This window comes from Pyrgilauda ruficollis, unplaced genomic scaffold (genome assembly GCF_017590135.1).
Source record: "Pyrgilauda ruficollis isolate IOZ18807 unplaced genomic scaffold, ASM1759013v1 scaffold72, whole genome shotgun sequence".
Taxonomy (NCBI): Eukaryota; Metazoa; Chordata; class Aves; order Passeriformes; family Passeridae; genus Pyrgilauda; species Pyrgilauda ruficollis.
This window is the reverse complement of record NW_024529044.1, coordinates 2,776,499-2,796,080: the sequence shown is the minus strand read 5'-3', so window position 1 is coordinate 2,796,080 and position 19,582 is coordinate 2,776,499. Positions and strand designations below refer to the sequence as shown.

The window sequence follows — 19,582 nt, the reverse complement described above, 5'->3', positions numbered from 1 at the left end:
CACCACAGTCCCCAGCTCCTGGCTAAAACGTGCTGCATCTTTGCCGAGGCGTCCCCAGTTAGCAAAACACGACTGCTTTAAATAGAAAAACTGAAAATAAAGTGAGATCTGAGATGCGGAGGAGGTGTTGTTGGGTGGCTTGTTTGGAATCAATGGAGCCGTGTGCTCAGGCTTGGTGAGCTCTGATTTACAGAAAGAACAGAAGCTGATGCAGATGTGGAGGTTTGGATTTCTTTAACCAGAACATGGTAGAGCCCAAAATAGGCAAGTTTCAGATCCAGACTGGTAGAAAACTGCCTCCCAGTAAGAGGTTTCTGGTTATTTGTACTTATAAAACTTGTATCATAACTTATATAACTTAAATAATAAGTTCTTTCACACAAAGTTACAGCAATACTCAAATTATAGTGAATTCAGCATGTTTTCCTGGGCTCTTATTCCCATTTGAGGAATAATTTAAAGCAGCAAATCCCTTGGGGGTTTGACAGTAAGGACAAAGCAGAGATTTGGTCAGCAGAATATATTCTGCACTGGAAAAGGCAGCCAGTGGGGCGATGCCCTCTGGGGATCCCAGGAGAAAGAGGCTTCCCTGGGATGGAGATCATGAGCAGGGAATTGCCAACACAATCACAAATCTACAGGAGGCTTGTTAGAGCTGGATGTTGCCCATGTGCTATCAGGGTAGATGATTTTATCACAGTAATTGGCTGTTCATCGTTCTTCTTTTCTCTATATCATTAAAAAGAAACCCAAACAAAGCAGACCTTCATTTTTCTTGACAGACAACCTGCTCTGCTGCTGCCCGGGCTCTGGGCAGGATCATTGGAGTACAGCACAAATAAAGCTACAGCTCACACAGTGACATAATTAACCACACAGTGTGAGAGGCCCCCAGCAGCCATGCATATAATCAATTAGAAATACACATTTGGAGCTTCAGTTTCTTCCCCTCCCCTTTGCTTCCATGCAGATGTAGTTGCACTGAAGCACTCGGGTGGATTTGCTGCTGCTGCTTGTCCCACACAGCAGCTCCTGCCCTGGCAAAGCCTGTGCACAATGCCAGCACTCACACCAGGAGTGTTTCCCACAGGCATCCCAGGGCCAGGATCAAAGAGAGCGCCAGTGATTCCTCCCAAAACCCCAGCAGCACAGCTGAACTCTCCCACCTCATTAGCAGCTCTCCAGAATTCCTCCCTGTGCCATGTTCTTCCCTGATGATGGGAAAACCAGTGAAGTGGAAAATCCTTCTCTTGGACAGAAGCTTGGCATGGCTGTCCCACACAGGACAATCAGCATTTTGCATCTTCTCAGCATCCCCCCAAGCCTCGGGGCAGGACTTTGCCAAGTGCTGCTGTTTTGGTTTATTGTTTCACATAACACCAGCTGGCAGCATCATTTTCCTTTCCCCACTTTTCACTGCTCATTCTGGCTATTTCCTCCTGTGGATCCTCCTCCACAGCCACACATGGGGCAAGTGAAGCTGGGTGGGACCTTGCCCAGGTCAGGATGTTCCACAGCTGTGCCAGACTCTGCAGGGCTGGGCTCTGCCCCAGCCAGAGCAGCTCTGCCAGCCCTTGGCCACTGCAGCAGCCTTTTGTACCACTCTTTAATCAGTGTGGAAGCTTGAAGCTCCATGGACGCCTCAGCAGCAGCTCTTAGGATGCTCCCAAGGTCAAACCTTATTACTGAGGAGGGATTTGAGCTTCATTAGTGGCTCAGAACAGAAGTGATTCGTTCCAGCAGCTCTCCCTGGGCTGTCAGCAGTGCTCTGGGGGTGGTGGGCACGTCTCATTTCAGCTACAGGAGCTTGATGCTGACAGGTGACATCTGCAGGGATGCTTTTCCCTGGTCTTTTCCCTATCAACAGAAGCTGCCTTGAAGGCACTCAGGTTATTATGAAATAAAAGGTCTGGTTCTGTCAGCTTGGGCCACCAGCTGCTATGAAACCTCAGGTTTGCCTCCCCTCCTATTGCCTCAAATTTGTTCTGTGCTGAATTATTTGGACAGCAAATCCACCCAGCAAAGGGCAGCCACCCCCGAGCCCAGCCATGGCTCTGATCTGGTGTCAGACAACAGCTACTGAGCAATTTTACCTGCACACCAGGCTGGGAGAAGCATTTTGGGCACAGGGAGGGGAGGTCAGCCCCAGCCAGGGGTTTCAGGGCTTGCCCAAGCAAAGAGGAGAGCCAGCAGGGGAATGCAACAAGCTGGGATGCTGGAGCTGCTGTGACTCGTGTGGGAGGTGAAGGATGCTCTGTGCCAGCTGTTCAGCTCTTGCTATTTTCTGTCATTTCGTGGGCAGGAGGCCGGGGGGAGGCTCGGGGGGCAGAGAGGCAGAGCAGCCCCGGCACCACGGCCAGGGAACCCGTGGGGCAGCTCCCACAGGCTGGGAACCACTTGCTGAGGGAGACTTTAGAGATTTTGGTTTCCCATGGATGGTGTTTGTGGGGTATTCCGTACTGGGCAGCAAAACTGGCACCAGCAGCTTGGCTTTGGGATCCACAGCTGCAGCACTCAGCGCTGTGCAGGTGGGATGGGCTGCTGCAGCAGCTCCTGAGGTGTGGAAAGAGTTCAGCACAACTTCTGCTCCTTATCCCAGCAGCGTTGTTGCTTTATTTTTCAAACACTGAAAAAAGGGAAAGACGTAAAACTCACAGCACCAAAGAACACCAGCCCTTCCCCTCTCTCTGGGAGGGTTTTCACATCCCGCTTGCACCATGACTAAATTAAAGGAATTAACTCCGTGGGCTGTTGGAGCTGCAGCTCCATTTGCTGTTTCCCCTGCACATCCCTCTGCCTGGATCCGCTGCTTGGGAGGAAGCTCAAGGAGAGGTGCCACATTATTTTTAACCCAGCACCCACATGCTGTGTGAAAGCCTGAAAAAAATAAATGTGTGGAGCCTTTCGCAGCCTCCCCGAGCAGCTCTGACTCACAGAACAACAAAGGCACACGTGTGAATGGAAGTTAGAGATTTTATTTAAAATAAAATACCCTCTGTCATCATCTGGGGCTAAACTGAGCTGATAAAAGAGGAGGATGTGCCAGTTCAGGACTTTTCCAGGTGCACCTTCAGCCCCGTGGTGCCCCAGGGCTGGCAGCGGGGATCTGAGCATCCCCACACGGGAGGGAAGGAGCAGGAACGAGCAGGGAGTGCCCACATCTCCCCCTTTCACCCTGCAGGGCAGTGCCCTACGACGAGACAAGCTGGAATTGATGCTGGCAGTGGTTTTTTTTCACTGCTGGTGTTTTCTGTTATCCTGCTGCACAAGGAGTGGAGCTTCCACCAGCACAGGTTCCCTCTGGGAGCTGCTCCTGGACCTGGACCCATCCAGGTTCCCCAGCACAGCCCCACTGCAGCCACCAGGCTGGCTGGAAATCCTGCCTGCAGGATGAGGGATGGCTCTGGCCACAGCAATCTGATTTCAAAGGTCATGTTTTGGAAAGAAGTTTAGATGACATTAATTATTAAAGCCTCGTAACGCTTGTATTAAGGGTAATAGTTTTCCGTGTGATTTATATAGCACTGAAATTCATTACCAACCTTTTAATGATGTTAGTGTCAATCAGGCACAGGAATGCTAAATGACTTATCCCAAAAGGACCAGGAGCTGATCCAAGGGGTTTTGGGATGCTCTCACTGCTGGCCTTTCCTTCCTTCTGTCCTTGCTGGTTGCTTTTATAGCTGTTTCTGGTGGATTTTCCCTGAAATCACACCTAATCAGTGTCCCAGACACAGTTACACTTGAAGGAGAAGCAAATGCATCCTGTTAAAAGAGGGTTTTTCTGGACGTGTCCCTGGAAATGTTGAAGCTTTAATGAGGTTTTATATAAATTGTTGCAGAATGTTTTATGTGGATTAGGAAGTCTCCCTGTTACGGGCACTGACTTTTATGAAGTGTTCTGAATAGAGGAACAAGGTAAGGGGGGGATGGATCATGGTCCCAGATAGGAAAAATAGGAAAGATAGGACAGATGTGGACCCAACTCCCTTTCTCTCAGACATATACAAAAAATTCATTCCCAGCATGTAAAGAGATAACTGATTTTTGCCACCCTTGGTGGGCAAGAGTAAGATCTAAAGTATTTCTAGGCAAACTTCCACTGTGGGGTTCTTTCTTTCTTTTTTTTTCTTTTTTTTTTTTTTTTTTTTTTTTTTTTTTCTCACCCAGGTAGGGTGCTTTAAATTGGCTTTGGAATTATTTCCTGTCCCTCATCAGACTGTGCAACAACCTCTGCTGGGGTAGGATGTCAGACACTGACTCAGGGACCAGTAATGAGCACTGGAAGTGGCAGCTGCTGTCTGACACTGTCACCCTGGCAGCAAATGCAGCAAGTCCCCAGAGAAGGAGACAGCCTTGACTCATTTCCCATGAGATCTGCCTCATCCCATGCCCTTCTTTTGGGAAAGAAGGAAAAAAAAGTAATAAAAACCACCTTTAGAGGTAACTCTGTGGGTCCAGCCCTGCCACTGACTGGTCTCCTCATCCCATCCCCATTTCATTGGTGCAGCACCACTTTGGGAAGGTGACAAGGGACAGATGCAGCCAGGGAAAAACATCCCTTTGAGGACAAGCCATCCACACATGGCAACAGCTGTCCTGATTTGGGCCCCTGATTGATTTGCCTTTGCTTTACCACAGCTCCCCAGGGAGCAGGTGGGATTATAATTACCTCGTGGTAATTAATGCAGTCATCATTTCAGCTACCCAAGCAGTTCTCGGAGGAGCTGGTTTTATTTACAGCTCACACACCAGCTCTGCAAAAATGTTCGGAGATTTCTGAATCAAATACCCAAATCTCTGAAGAGAGGCTGGGGCTGGGGGAGGCAGGCACAAACACTTGGTGTGATGTATCATGCTGGAAATATTCCTGATGGAGATGCTCCCAAACGTGGATGTGGCATGCATGGAGAGCTTCAGCCTCTCCTGCAGGAGCTTTTAACAGTTCATTTTCCCCAGAACCACCAGCTGAATCTTGCCTGCTTAGAAAGAGTCAAAGATGCACTGTTACAGGCATGTTCCCCTTCCCCACAGCCCAAAGCAGCCCACGCAGGCTCTCACCACCCTCCTGTGACAGCTGACTCATCCCACTGTGAGCTGGGGGATTGTCCTGCTCATGAGACCACCAGGCTGAGGTGGGAGGGTGCAGTGTGGCCATGGGGTGCCCAGAGGCTCTCCCACCCCTGTGAGTCCCTGCCAGCCACCCACAGCTCTGCTGGACTTGTTTTTCCCCTATGAGACAGTTCAGAAACTCATGTCCAAGCTGTCACCCCAAAAGCCAGCAGCCCCTTGGATGGGCACTGTGGTGGTTTGGCCACAAATCCTGGCCAGCCAAGGGGCTGGAGATGCAGCTCTGGAAGAATGGAGAGCTCAGGACCCCCTTCCTCCTGCCCTGGAGGCACCAGCTCTGTGTCCATGAGCTCAGGCCAGGGATGTGTCCCCAAAGTCCCTGCTCTGCTCTGCAGAAAGCTCCCAAGGTCTGAGATGTGTTCACGGGCTTCAGCAGCTGAGCACGTTGGATGACAGATGTGAAGTAGCCTGGAAACACTGGCTCTTTGGAAAAAAACCCAGAATTTCAACCATTCCTCAGGGCAAACGCAGCCAGACTTCTGCAAATGAAACAAACCCAGTAACTGAATCAGCATGAGCTTCAATCCTGTGAGAGCAGGCAGGAAAGGGAGCTGTCTGTCAAGCTGTCACAATATTTGGACATTGCTCTCAAGTTTTGAAAACCAATGATGTCAGTGTGAACGAGGCTGGGGACGTGGGGTGGACGGGGCTGGTGGGACTGGGAGGTCCCCCAGGGGCCCAAGGGAAAACCAGGAGTGATAAATCAGATATTTCATCACCCAGGTGGGGCCCTCAGGGTCTTCAGTGATCAAAACTAAAGGATTTTCCTTTAATTTTGCCTGTTGGAGTTCCAGATGCTGGGAATTTTAGACTATCAATCATTGAAACAGCCCCTCCTCCCAGGAGGAAGCAGCAGAGGGTGGAATGAACCAAGCAGGCCTCCCACACTCAAAGAGACAAATTGAATTTGAGTTTTTGGGTCTGGCTGCTCCCAAGGAGGGCACATCCCCCCAGCACCACGTCCCACATCAAGCTTTGAACCAAACCCTCCAATCTGAGACCTCCTTTGGCTCCTGGGGCTGTTTTTCCCTTTGGCTCCCACACCTGGAGCAGCCCAGCACCACCGAGGTCAGCTCACAGAAATCCTCTTCCAGACACACCTTTTTTAGGTAATTCATTAACAAGAATTAAAAACAAAAACCCAGGTTACAATTCTGTCTCTGAAGAATCAGGGTCCAGACTGGGCAATTTCTGTGGCTGCTCACACCAACCTCTCTGCAGCCTCTGGGCCTGGGGGAGGCAATTTTGAAAGGAAATTTCATCAAGGCAGACCAAACTCTCACAAAAGTAATGATCAGTATTTTTATTCATACACACTTGCTTTGGAACTACAATTAATACTTAACAAAAGCATTTCATGCAAACAAAGGTTGAAGATACTGCGAATTATGAAAAAAAACAAAAAAAAGATGCTGTAATTTGTACATCAGTCTTGCCCACTACACTTCCAATGGTTGGGTTTTTTTAAAATCTTTTGAAAAATGAATGGCAACTCCAAATTTTCTGGTAGAATCTTGCAGATAAATGATATGAAAATAAATAATGTTCTCCTCTATATAAATACAACATTTGGGTCTTAAAATAATATTAAAAATATTAATGAGTTCAAGGGGGGACTACTTCATGTTTGAAAAAATTAAGTAGCATACAGTCATTTGAGAAGTTTCAGGTGTTCTCTGTATTGTTGTGCAAAACCATGAGTGTTGAGAAATGCACATTTTAGAAAGAGCCAATGAGCTTCATTTTGTTGAAATTTATTTTTTTTACATACATTTTGATAACATAGGAGAGAACAAATGAAAGGTTTGGGGAACGAGCCATAGATTGAATTTTTATTACCCCTGCAAGAGCATTGTTTTTATACTGCAAGGCCAACAGTGGGTACAAACACACAATATAATTAATATTTTCAGTGAATTGGGACTGTTGGCCGAGCACTCAGCACCCAGGGAGCTCTGTGGTTCCCTGGGTGCCTTGGAAGCTGCAGTGGTTTTGGTTTGTTAATTTTAAGATTTTTAAGCCAGGAGTGTGTGAAGCTCTGGAAGGACGGAGCCCTTGGCAGGGCCACCCCAAGGGGTTCAGAGAGAAGGAAAAGAAATCCAAATAGTTCTCAGGAAAATGTTTGTAAAGATCATGAACATCACTTTCCTTTCCATTAAAACGTTCCTGTCATTATTAATTATAAAACTAATGAAACATCAGCTGCAGAGTGTCCAATGTAACCGGTGAGAAATGAGCTTCAATGGCAGCTGTGTCAATGTTGTTGCTACTCATCCTGCACTGTTTCAAATCATTAACAGACTTAATTTATTTATTTAGGTCAACTGACACCAGTGGAAGGATAAACCAGCTTCTGGAGCAGTTTTCTTTTAAATTTGAACTACAGTGTCACAGACAAGGAAAAAAAAAAGAAGCACAAAGACACATTTACAACACAGAAATACATTAAAATATCAACAGAAAATATTGACCTGTCATGGACAAACCCGCTGCACAAAGAACAGAGCTCCTCCTCCAGCAGGAGACAGTAAAAACGGTGCTAGAAAACAGCTGTGCTGACTTTATTTACCCAAAGGGAATCTCCCCCTCCAATTATCAGTTCTGCTAAGACTTCCATCCACATGGAATTTTTAAATTGCACGTAAAAATCTCAGTAGCAGGAAGAAGAGGTAAGTGCAGCTGACCCACACAATCAGCAAGCATCACCCCCCATCACACCAGGTACAAAAGCTGGACTCCAGATTCTGTAAGAAACATGTCAGATCTGATTTTATTTCTCTTCAAACGGTTTCAGCAGAGTTACTAAAGTTCTATAAAAAAGTAGAAACAGCATGGTATAGCCAGCAGTACCATGTGAATCCAAGAAGCTGATTGGATAGTAAAAATTATAATAATACTTACACAACTCTTTTCAGGTTAAAAGTGAATTAGAAACATTGCCTAAGAAGTCCTCACCCCTCCCTTGGGGTCAGTCAGTGTTATTGCCCCATTCCACAGGTGAGGTGAGGCAGAGAGGTTGACAAGAGGCCTCTCCCTCTCAAGGAGTTCCTGGGAACAGGAGGGCTGTAGTGCATCATCATTATTCATGATAAGGCTATTTAATTCCCAATTGGTACTGGCACAGTGAGATGCACGTTTATGGAGTCAAACCTTACTTATTTCTGCGACTCAGCTATTTCAGATCCTGTCTGTGAGTGAGGGGCTGAGGGAAAAAAGTGCTTTTTAGCTTTTCTGCTTTTTGACTACTTGGCAGCTCAGTGCCCACCTAGAGAGGGGACACATCAAACACAGCCCACACTCACGTTTGCAAAGAGACAAAACCCCTATGTACAATAACTTATGCTAATGACTAAAAGAACTGAAAATCACATTAAATATTTCCAGAAGTTTCCTGGCAGGTCCAAAAGCCTACTGTAAACTTGATATACTGTACATATGCTTTCTACTTGTATCAAAGCTTTATTATTGGATTATTATTGGATTATTATTAATTATTTCCAATGCTATGCTTTGCACAATAAGGAGGATCTGCCCCCCACCCCGCTCACTGCATGTGTCTCCTATGGCATTTAACTGGGATTGCATCCAGAGGCACTGGCTCAGAAAACACTTTTCAACTGGTACCACTCCACCCTTGGATGTGTCATCTTTCCAGCTAGAAGACAAGTTCCTCTCCTGCTCGACCTTATTAATTTTATAGAAGCCCAGCACCACTGAATTGGATTCACCCCAAAAGACAGGATGGATTTCAAAGGCCAGCAGCATTCAGACGTGATGAGGTTTTTTTTAAACTAACAGCTGATTTCCAGAAGAACTTTCTTCAGTTTGTAAAAGGAAATTCAATTGTATTTCTGGAAAGAATGAAGAATCAGAAAGCTAAATTTAATTTCTCCTCCAAACTGGATTTTGAAGGACTATTTTATCATAGGAATGTGCTCTCTCCTTCTCACATATGTGCCAACCCTGCTCAGAGCACTGAGCCTGGCCAGTGGGTGAAGTGGTTGTCCTGGAATCCCACCACCCTGCTCTGGTCACTCAAAGGTGTACAAAAGCATCCAGATGCCTGAATAATGTCAGAATTTGCCTAGGAGCCAGTTAAATCCCATTTGATCCCTGAAAACCCCTTGGAAGTTTTATATGGCAAACCTGTGCCCCTCCTGGCAGGAACGGGGCTGCCCTGGAACCATCTGGGACTCCAGCACAGGGATGGAAACACAGCTCCCAAAACTTCCACCCCAGATTCAGTGCAATACAATTTTTAATTACATCTCCCAAAACTTCCACCCCAGCTTCAGTACAGTACAATTTTCAATTTGCCTTTTGGGAATCTTGGTGGCAACGTGGGTGTTGGGATTACACTTGCTATCAAAGAAGTGAAAGAGAAGCAGCTCTAATGCCTCTCCTTCTGTTGATACATGTTCTCTAGAAAACCAAATCTTGTGAAAAATATTATATAAATAACATCTGTCTCTAAAAAGATATGAAAGTTCTGGCTGGATTCTTCAGGTTTTCCTGGCATGATAAGTTTCTGGATTCTGAGCAGCCAGCGGGGGTTCTCGGGAAAGGTCAGAGCATCTGAGGGCATCCGGAAGAGCAGTGAGGGGTAACACAACGAATCCCTGCTTTATCCAGCCCTGCCTTGCTCCTGCAGGACCCATGAGTTCACAGTACCTTTTCCTAAGTGTTTCAGGAACCTCCAGAAGACAGCAACGTCTGTCACAAGCCTGGGGACCTGAGGTAACGACGTTAAAGAGGAATTTCTGCTTCTACGTCAGAAAAACTGGGAGACAAACACAAGGGCTGAAGAAACTGGGTATGAGAAGCAGCCAGAAAATGAGCAGCCCTGTCCCAGTGTCAGAGCAGCCCTGTGACACCGTGTCCTGGTGTGAACAGCACTGACTGTCACAGCTGTGCCAGCACTGGGACTTCCTTGGAAAATTCAGATTTCATCAGGAAAACAGAACTGTGGCAACATCTACCCAAGGGAGCTCCTGCCTGGTTTCTGGCTTGGCTCAATTCTGGCCCTGTTCTGCTTTGCTTACTCCCCAAACCTGTATGCTGTAATTTCTCCCTGTATTTTCCTTTTTCCAAAGTGTCTTTTTCACTTCACATTTTAAAAAACAAACACAATGGCACCTCTTGGCAGACTGGCATAGCTAAGAGCCCCTTTATTAAAATCTGAGACTCAGTAATCTGTAATCTTAATTCAATCTATTGTCTTCTACAGCATTTTACTAAACATTGCCAGGCTAATAATATTCACGAGAAAAAAAGAAAAGAAGTCATGAATGCTGCTTTAGGCCACATGCTTTATGGTGAATACCATCGTTTTGGAAGTACAAAATACACAAAGGAGAAAATGAACTCCCAGTTTGGATGACAACATACTTGACACAGAACAGTTTAAAAATCTTACTCCTAGAATGTTTGAGAAGTTTGGAGTCCTGTTTGTTTAGGCAATGATCTGAGCTCCTGTCAGCTGCCCACGCCCCTCGTGAGCCACACCTTGGAATGCCAGGGGGGGATCACTCCAAGATGCTCCTCGTGGGAGCTGCGGGTACAAAAGGACTGAGGGCAACAACTGGACTTCTGGAGTGTGGAAATGGCACATCCTGGCCCCAAAGCCACGTTTCCCAAGGGCCCTGCAGGTGCAGAAGCTCGACACTGTCACCCTTCACATCCAGCCACGTGTCCCTCAACAACTGCCCAGCTCCCCCCGGCCACCCCCACCCCTCTGGCTCCCACCTGGCAGGACTGGATCTTTCTGACAGAATCTTTGGCACAGGTTCCACGTTTTATTGTCATAAAAGATGATTAGAAAGTAGGTTCCCCTCCCCTCCCACCCCACCCCATTACATATTCTAGTATAAATTGAAGTATTTTATGGCAAATATCTTACTTTTCGAATATGTTTACATGCTGGAAAAATTGTAATCAGTCTGCATGCAGCAACAGAGACATCATGCTTCTGGCATCATCATGCACATCTGACAGACAAAAAGTGCCTGTGGCTGCTAATGGGATCAAGGCAGGAGAGGGAAAAAAAGGGGAAATGCACCAACTACTATTTTACATGCTGTAACAAAACCAAAATATGCACAAAACATTATTTACTGATATTTGAGTTAATATCTTCTGGTAAGTAATAAGAGGAAATATCAAAATTTTTTATCTAAGTGATAAGAGAGGAGAAGATTGCATTAATTACAGTGTTCATCATTGCAAATAAAGTCTATTTCCTTCTCTGCAAGTAATAAGCAGATGTGAAATGAAAGCCTAATTGAACCTTGTATAAAACCTGCAGGTAGCAATTATTATTTAAAAGTATATCTACTTTAAAAAAAAGAGATTATACCCTAAGCCAGTAACAATATTCAAAACCTAAAGTAAAAATCAAAACAATAGCAAGAAAACATTTAGCTAAATCTAAATGGTGTCATTCAGAACAAGAACTTTCACAAATAAAGCACAAGTTGTTTTATAAAATTTTTATAATACTCTTTATGCTTGATACGATTATGTCAATAATATAGATCTGCTTATTATTAACCCTTATTATTAAGAGTTATTACTAAACATGCAAAATTCATTGCATGAAGCATATGTAAAACGTATTAAATTCCATTCTATCAATAAAACAAGTTTTAGGTGCTGCTTTTTTCAGGCTTGATTATTCTACAGCCCAAAGTTTTCTGAATTAAATCTGATTATTTAAGACTAAATCTCACTTGATTTTCATGAGTTATTCTGGAGAAATCAGGAAGTCACTTGGGGCTGCATTTTTTGTTAATTTAGTACACATAATGCTTTCTTCAATTTACTGTCCTACACTGCAGACTATAAATAAACACATGTAAATAAGATATAAGGAATTACAGTTTTGTTTTACATTCCAGGTTAATAAATTTCATAGTAAAATATTGGTATTAGAACCAGTTAACAGTAAACTTGAGGAGTGGTGTAAATGAAACCAACTGAACAGACAATGGCACCCTGGATCACAGAATAATCTCATGGAGATTAAAAATTCACAAAAGTATTATTAAAATTATTACTATTATCATCATCATTATTATTATTATTATTATGAAAGACAAAATTTCACCCTCGAGTTTATCACATGCTACTCCTAGCACAAATCCTAGAGACGTGGCCACCACCCCAGCGCTTTCATTTGGGATTTTACAGGATTGGTTCACCAAGCCTTGGGATCTAATTTGATTTCATCCCCCCTCCCACCCGTTCCCAACTATTTTGTTTTCCTGCCATATTTTGCAGACACTTTCAGTGATGTTTTTGCAATGCCTCTCCCCGTGGAGCTGACCCTGCTCAGTCTCCGGTGCTGCCCCCGAGGTCTCCAGGAGCACAGGGAGGAGCTCCCGCCTCCCAACATCCACCCCCAAGGAACAGACACCCGAGGTGGCTTCTCATTCACACCACGTGTCAGATGATTTTCCAACACAACGGAGTGGAAAAGGGAGCAAAAGGACAGTGGGAAGTTACAAAATATAGAACGTACCAAAACACGGGTAAGTTTTGACAAGTCAGTGGCGACTTCCAGAAGAAAAAGTGGGCACCGTACACTAATTTATCTCCTGTTAAGACAACGTTGCTGCTGCAAAGCCCAAATCCTGACTAAGTGGCCCTTCCCTCATCTTCCACCCTCTAACCCTACAATTTCCAGGCCCAAATGGAATCAACGAGGCGAAAGCCTGAAAATTGTAGGGTTACAAGTGCTCCCCACGGCGGGATTTGTTCTGCTGTTTCATGCTACATTTTCTACAAGGGGGTGCAAGAACTGGGGGTTGACGTAAGAGAACCCTTCAAAATCTGTTTGGTCTATGTTGGCAATGACCAGCTGATCTGGAGGCGTCAACACCGGCTGTCCTCGTGTGAAGAACTTATCGAAGTTTTCAGCCCCTTTGCCGCACTGCAAGGAGAGAGAAAAGCAGAAAAAAAAGGCTGAAAAAAGTCAGCAATACAACAGCAGAGTTGTCAGGATACATGCAAGGCATGTTTCTTATGAGTAGTTGAGGGAAAATTTTCCTTTCAGATATTTTGACAAAAAAATCCCAGACAAACAGTGAAGTTTTAATAGCTGAATCCTGATAAAAAGCAGTCAGAAAGGTTTCCATCCATCAGCATGGGGTGACGAGATAAAGAGGCTTAAATATTCAGCATTACTGGGATACAAAAGGAAGAGGGAAATATTTTGATAAACATATGTTGGCAAGAGATACTTTCTTTGTCAAGTTGTTTCATTCTTTTTAAAAGTCTTATCATACAAAATTAAATTTTTCATGATAGTCTGTTTCCTTTATGATCTGCAAAAAGCTTAATGCAATTCATTTATGTGCTTTCAGTCTTCACTGAACAGGCTCTGAACTGAATTCCTATAAATTCATAAATTTATTTTTATTAATAAATTTAGAAATTCATAGATTTCCTATAAATTCACTGAACTCCTATAAATTCATAAATTATAGCAAGGTCTCAGTCCTTGGGATGGCAGAAGGGCTGGACAGGGAGCACATGCTGGGACAGATCCTTGTTCCAAAACTTGCTATCACAGGTTTCCTCCTTTATTTTCTTAAGAGACTCATTTTTGGGCAAAATCCAGCCAAGAAGGGGGTTAAATACAGCTACAGCCTGAGCACAACTCCTTCAGAACAGAAAACAAAAGAAACCAGGTTTGTAGAAAGAAGAGTTTGGAGGAATGCAGAAAAGACTTGATAAGCAGTGAAGTATGATCAGAAGCATGATAAAAATAGGAAGGTGGTACCAGAATGAAATTAGCTTATGTGAAAGAAAAAAAAAAGAATATTTGAGGAAAATTAGGCATTGAATATTGTGGAGAGGTGAGGAGGAAACTGGCAAATGTGCTCATCTCAAAACTACTGTAACAGATCTTTGGACAAAGCAGGTGTGGGATAAAGGCAGTGAATGTTTCTCCCCATTGCTCCTCACCCTTTCCTCTCTATCCATCCCTTCAGCATCCCTGTATGTGGATATAAAGGGTGAAATTCCATTATTATCTTCAGACTCAGAGGATAACTCGGAAAGGGCAGAATTTGGCTCGTACAAGAGACCAATATGAAATATTGATTTTTTTCTGAATTAATGCAACGTGGGTAAATCTGTGCATTTGTAGGAGGAGTACTGGAGAGAGGCCCACTGAGGGGATTCAGAGTGAGAGGCTGGGAAGCAGCCCAGGCAGAGCTTCCAACCTCCCCACAGAGCACCTGGCAGGTGCTGGGCTGGCCCTGCCATCTGAGCTGAGCTGCAAAGAACTTCTGCTGCCTCAGGCACACATTGGTTCCTATTTCAGACCACGAGCTCAGGTCCTGGAGCCCAGAGCTCACAGAGGACACTTGTCCACCTTGGAAGAACACCAGCACAGGGACACTGCCCCACGATCACTAACGGGGCTCTGCTTTCTCCACCCAGGGTTCTGCACCTCTCATGGAATGCCCTGGTGCCCACTGAGCCTCTGCATTTTGGGACAGAATCTCTAGAAAACAAGAATGGAAAGAGCTGAACTTTGACAAGGAGAAAATCTCTGAATTATTGGCATGTAGCCCCAAATTAGGTCGAATTAATTTAGAGGAACAACAGCCAGCTCAGAGCAGCCACAAAAGGAAATTTTTTTTATTGCTAAAAAGATGTTCTACAGATAAGCATCCTCCTGCAATAAAAATTATGCTATTTTCTTTCTTTTTAAAATTTTTCCCCTCTTCTTTTTTTTCAGCAAGTGGAAAGTCTTCAAACAAGCTGGACATTGAACCCAAAGTTCCTGAGACCATTAGGTGTCTCCCATTGCTTAGGCTAGTAGAGGCTAAGAAATAAATCACATTAAATGTGGGCATATTTTGGGAGCAAATAGAGAAACTTATAAATAAATTTGTATCTTCAATTATGTTTTTGTCTTCACATTAAAGAGTAGCACTGAACCTTAAAGCAGTATTAGAGTCCAACTGAAATTACAGAACTCCTCAAACCCCTAAACTTGGAAATAAGAGTAAAATGTCCTTGCCAAATAATCAGTCTATGCCTATAACCTGTGAAATGTCAATCTGGAAGGGAACATGTTATTTACAGCACCCAACTGCTGACCCAAAATCTGCAGCTCTGTGTTTGAGTGAGGATTGTGGAAGCAGCAGGATTATTCCTGCAGGAAAGCACGTCCTAGAGAAGATGTACCTACAAAGGTTTCCCAAAAAATATCACCCCAAACAAAGCCGATAAATACATCCATGTCTTCAAACAGATTAAAGGTTGTGTGTTTTTTTGCTTTCTAAAATCAATATCCATCCCTGGAGGGATTTGGAACTTGTGTAGATGTGGTGTTTAGGGACACGGGTTAGTGGTGGGCTTGGCAGTTCTGGGATAATGGCTGGAAATCAATGATTTTAAGGGTCTTTTCCAACCTAAATGATTCTATAACTGTATGATACTGATACAAATAGAATCAGCAATCACCATAAATGAGCTGTGCACAGGGTATGTAAATACTGGACTTGGATTTTAAGTTATTTTTGTCCAGGAGAGTTGGGCTCTGTGTGAATCCGCCTCGGTGTATTTTAATAGCAGCCTGTGCAAACAAACCAGGTCATGATAACCAGGGAGACAGAGCACAGCTGCTCTGAGGAGGAGCCAGGACCTGCCAGGATGCTCTGATGGAACCAAACCACACTTCAAGCTTCTAGCACCTTCACGCTGGTGTTACTTTTAACTTCAAGGAGAGTCTAAGCACTCAGCTCCTGAGCTAATAAAACTTACAGATGTGAAGGTAGATGTGCTTTATGATCAGCTTTAAATTTGACTTGAGAAGCATGTAATAAAAATCTCAAATAAAATAAGCTCTAAGAGCTCCCCTTTGCACAGCCAGCTCTGGGGAAGGGCTGGCTGGCAGCACCACACAAGTTCTTCACTTATTTACACCCTTCCCTGCCTGCAAAATCCACACCATAGCAAAAAGGTATTTCCTTTAGCAATAAACACCCTTCTCAGCTTAAACTCTCCTCCTGTTCATGCAAAAAAGTCATTTATATGAAAAAAGTGAAGAATAATTCAGGTATTGGCATCCCTCTGCCCATGTGTTTGTGACAGACACTGCTGTGTCTGTATTGGCAAATAAATCAGTGTAAGAGCAGTCATCCTACACCTGAAGTGCTAAAGCCAGCCAGGATTCTCCGCTGAAAAATAAAAGGGCTAGAGAAGAAAGGTTCAATATTAGGACATAACAATTTACAGCTGTTCCTTAAAGCTTGTGTTCTTGTGTGCAAACTCTTCTCTTTGCCTGTCAATGAAACACAGTACATTCTGAAAGAAATTCTGGCTCAACAAGTAAAGCTCTTCCAATTCTATTATACAAACAGCTCTCAGGGTAAGGACATCTTTCCACTTGCTTGGATTTCTAAAATGTTCCTGTAGATACGTGTGTGCAAACCAGTGATGAACATGGAACATAAGCCAGGGATTAATCTTGCAAACTGAGCAGACATTGGTGTAGGATGGGGAATAAAACCCTCTGTGCTAGGCAGCCAACCAAGGAGGAAATTCACCCCTGTAATCCAAATCCCTCAGTCAGATCCTGACTTTAGATGTTGCTCAGAGGAGACAGTTGTTAACCTCATTTATGACCACTCTCAAGTGGCTGATGTGGATGTGCCAATTTTCCCTGTGTTCAGCTCCTCACGTGGTGTGAGACCATCCAGGCAGGCCTCAAACCACTGTGAGGCTTTTTTGCAAGGCACAAAGTTCCCCAGGTTACACCAAAACAGGACAGGGTCACAGACAGCTCTGCCCTCATCAAATGGCCTCATTTCAGCCATGCCCCAGATCTGCAGCAGCAACCCCACCCCTCAGGGAGCAGGGCTGCAGCCACAATAAAAATGTGAGATCTTGTGACCAAGGTCTCTTTTGCTTCCATCTTGGAGCCACAACTGTGGCTCTGGTACTGTCAGGGTGTGGCCTTTGAAGGCTCTTCAATAAATATTTTAATTTATTTATCCTTTTTATTCCCCTTAACTCATCTAGCCTCTGTTCCACCTCCTTAAGGCATCAGTTTTGGTGACCCAGATGGAGCAGTGAGGCCTCTGGACCTCTGGCATCTCACTCACCACTTTAGGTTTGAAAGGTGGCTGAATCTCTCTGTTCTCCAATTTTTCCCAGTCAATTCTCCTGAAGAAAGCGTGTTCCCTGATGTCTCTTTCACCTTCCAGGCCACAGCCAAGGCGTTTTGCAGGATGTTTAGTCATCAGCTGTTGGGAAGAAAACACCAAACAATTTGGTTTAATGCTGGAAGGAAAGTGAGAAGGACTTTCCCCTGCCTGCAGTGCTCTTGTCCCTCTCCTGAAGATACACACTGCTAATAAAATTGTTTTGAAAAGCTAAAATGAATTTTTGGAAGAATTTTCTTGCTTCATCACTGGGGACAGCAAATCAGCAGCAAAATTAGGGGCTGCACTGGAGAAATTTTTCCCACTGGGCAGAGGTTGCTGCTGGAGGTGCAGGTGGTGCCCAGGACATGCTGCCATCCCTGCTGCCTCATAAGTCACTCCTGAATTTCACCTCCAGTCTCTCAGTTCAGCCTTACAGATCTCCAGAACAGCTCCTGCCCTATCTCAACAATCAATTAAACATCATAAATTCCAAAGCACTAAAGCTCCATGAAGTACCACCCCCCCACACTCCCATTTCATTTTTCTGGGGCTTGTTCAAGACATCTCATTACAGAGCCTCCAATTCTTTGGCACCCAGCTGACGACATCTAATCTGTGTTTCCTCCCTTGCATTCTTAATGACATCCTGGTCAATACCATACCCAGTTACAGAGATTAAACAGACCTGGGGAAACAAACCAGCCCCAAATCCACCAGCCTGGCGTGATTAGAAACTGGAATGTGCTCCCTAATTAATAAGTTCCTCAGCATTTTCCAGTTGGTGTGTACGTTGGGAATTGTGCAATGTAGCCTTAAACTCTCACTTCCAGTTTTGTGGGGACTTTTTAAAGCTCTTTTACAAATTATGTATGATTAATGTACTGCTGGGAGTGATACCTCAACAGATCTTCTTAAAACCTCAGTACCACTTTAGTCTCCTTCCAAATGTTGAGTTGATCTGATTCCAATTTTGAACCTAAAATAAAAGTGACTCTAAGCAGGTTTGGGAAGCAGCTGTGCACTGGGCAGGAATCACAGCCTTCTTCAAGATTAACAGCAACATTTCCATTTTTTGTTACCTTTTCCAAACCCGTTGCTTTAACAGTCGGTGATAACAGAAAATGGGAGTATTGATTCCAGTAGTTTTAATTCTTTCCAAAGTTGCTGCATTTACCAAAACCAACAAACTCTCAATCAGTGGAACAGAAGTCAAGCAGACAAATCAATTCCAAGACTAGAGTGGGCATATTAGTCTTGCCCAGTGGTGCCCAGTCCAGGATTGCTGAGCTACCACTGACTGCAAGGGTCAGAAACTTTCTCATATTGACTTCTCAGCTCAGGAAAAACTCCCACTGAAACCTGAGATCAATTTGTCAGTTTAGCAGATGAAGAACATGTCAGTATCACAGAGACTTGCCCAAAATCTCAAGGTGCAGGGTAATTTTAGCTTTCTGCCCTCCCAGCAAACGGGAGCTGAAAACAGGGCAATTTCACCAGGTTCAGACTGTGCTGTTTGAATATGTGACTGTCACAACAAGGCAGCAATCTGAATGTACTTTACAAAAATACATCATGTTTATTTTTTGTTGGCCAGCACATCTACACTGGGATAAGCTCCAAAATTAGCCCAGTCTTTCATTTTACCTTCTTGTTCCAAACACCTTTTTCTTGATGATTTCTTTAATGGACTAATATCCAGCTCATGTATAATACTTCATAAATGGTTGAAAAGGATAGGAAGAATGTAAATACCAAATTAACTAAGTGCAGTGGTGTTTTATCAGTGTAAGTCAGACATCAAATAACCCATTACAGGCGGTGGATTGGAAAAGCTGCAGACTGATGGTGCTCCGGAGAATCACATGGAATCAAAGGAAAGTCAAATGAATTCTTTTTTCCTAAGCTAATCCCCTGAAGCCAAATCTATTATTTTCCTCAAAAGTTAAAAAAAAAAATTGATTTAGAGTCTAAGGCCTTTTTGGCCACACAGGTACCACTGGGTCAGAATTTCCCTATGGTTTCCTTGCATTTATGCTAAAGATTTTCACATAAGCTCATCTTCACCTACATTTGAAAGTGATTCTCCTAAACTCCTGAACTCTGATCCTGTCAGTAGGCATTCTGGGCTGAGGACGGGCTGGAGTATCTCCAGCCAAGCTGAGAAATCTCACCCTGCAGAATCAGGGCTGTGCTGCCATGGGTCGAGAGGCAAAGCAGGGGGAGACTCTTCACACCATGGTCCTGCTTATAAATTCTGCTATGGATTTGGCAGCCACTGATTCTGACAT

At 44.2% G+C, this 19,582-nt stretch overlaps 1 protein-coding gene across 2 annotated transcripts in view; it reads right to left on the bottom strand.

Annotated features, from left to right (window-relative positions):
* Nucleotides 1-6,418: 6,418 nt before the first annotated feature.
* Nucleotides 6,419-19,582, bottom strand: part of PRKCA (protein kinase C alpha) — a 147,394-nt gene continuing 134,230 nt past the window's right edge. For both annotated transcript variants that reach the window (XM_041485642.1, XM_041485643.1), the window contains 2 exons: nucleotides 17,253-17,393; nucleotides 6,419-13,060 (listed from right to left, as the gene is read on the bottom strand). In XM_041485642.1, the coding sequence (XP_041341576.1) occupies nucleotides 12,896-13,060; nucleotides 17,253-17,393 (306 nt within the window). In that variant the 3' untranslated portion in view covers nucleotides 6,419-12,895. The remainder of the gene's footprint in view (nucleotides 13,061-17,252; nucleotides 17,394-19,582) is intronic.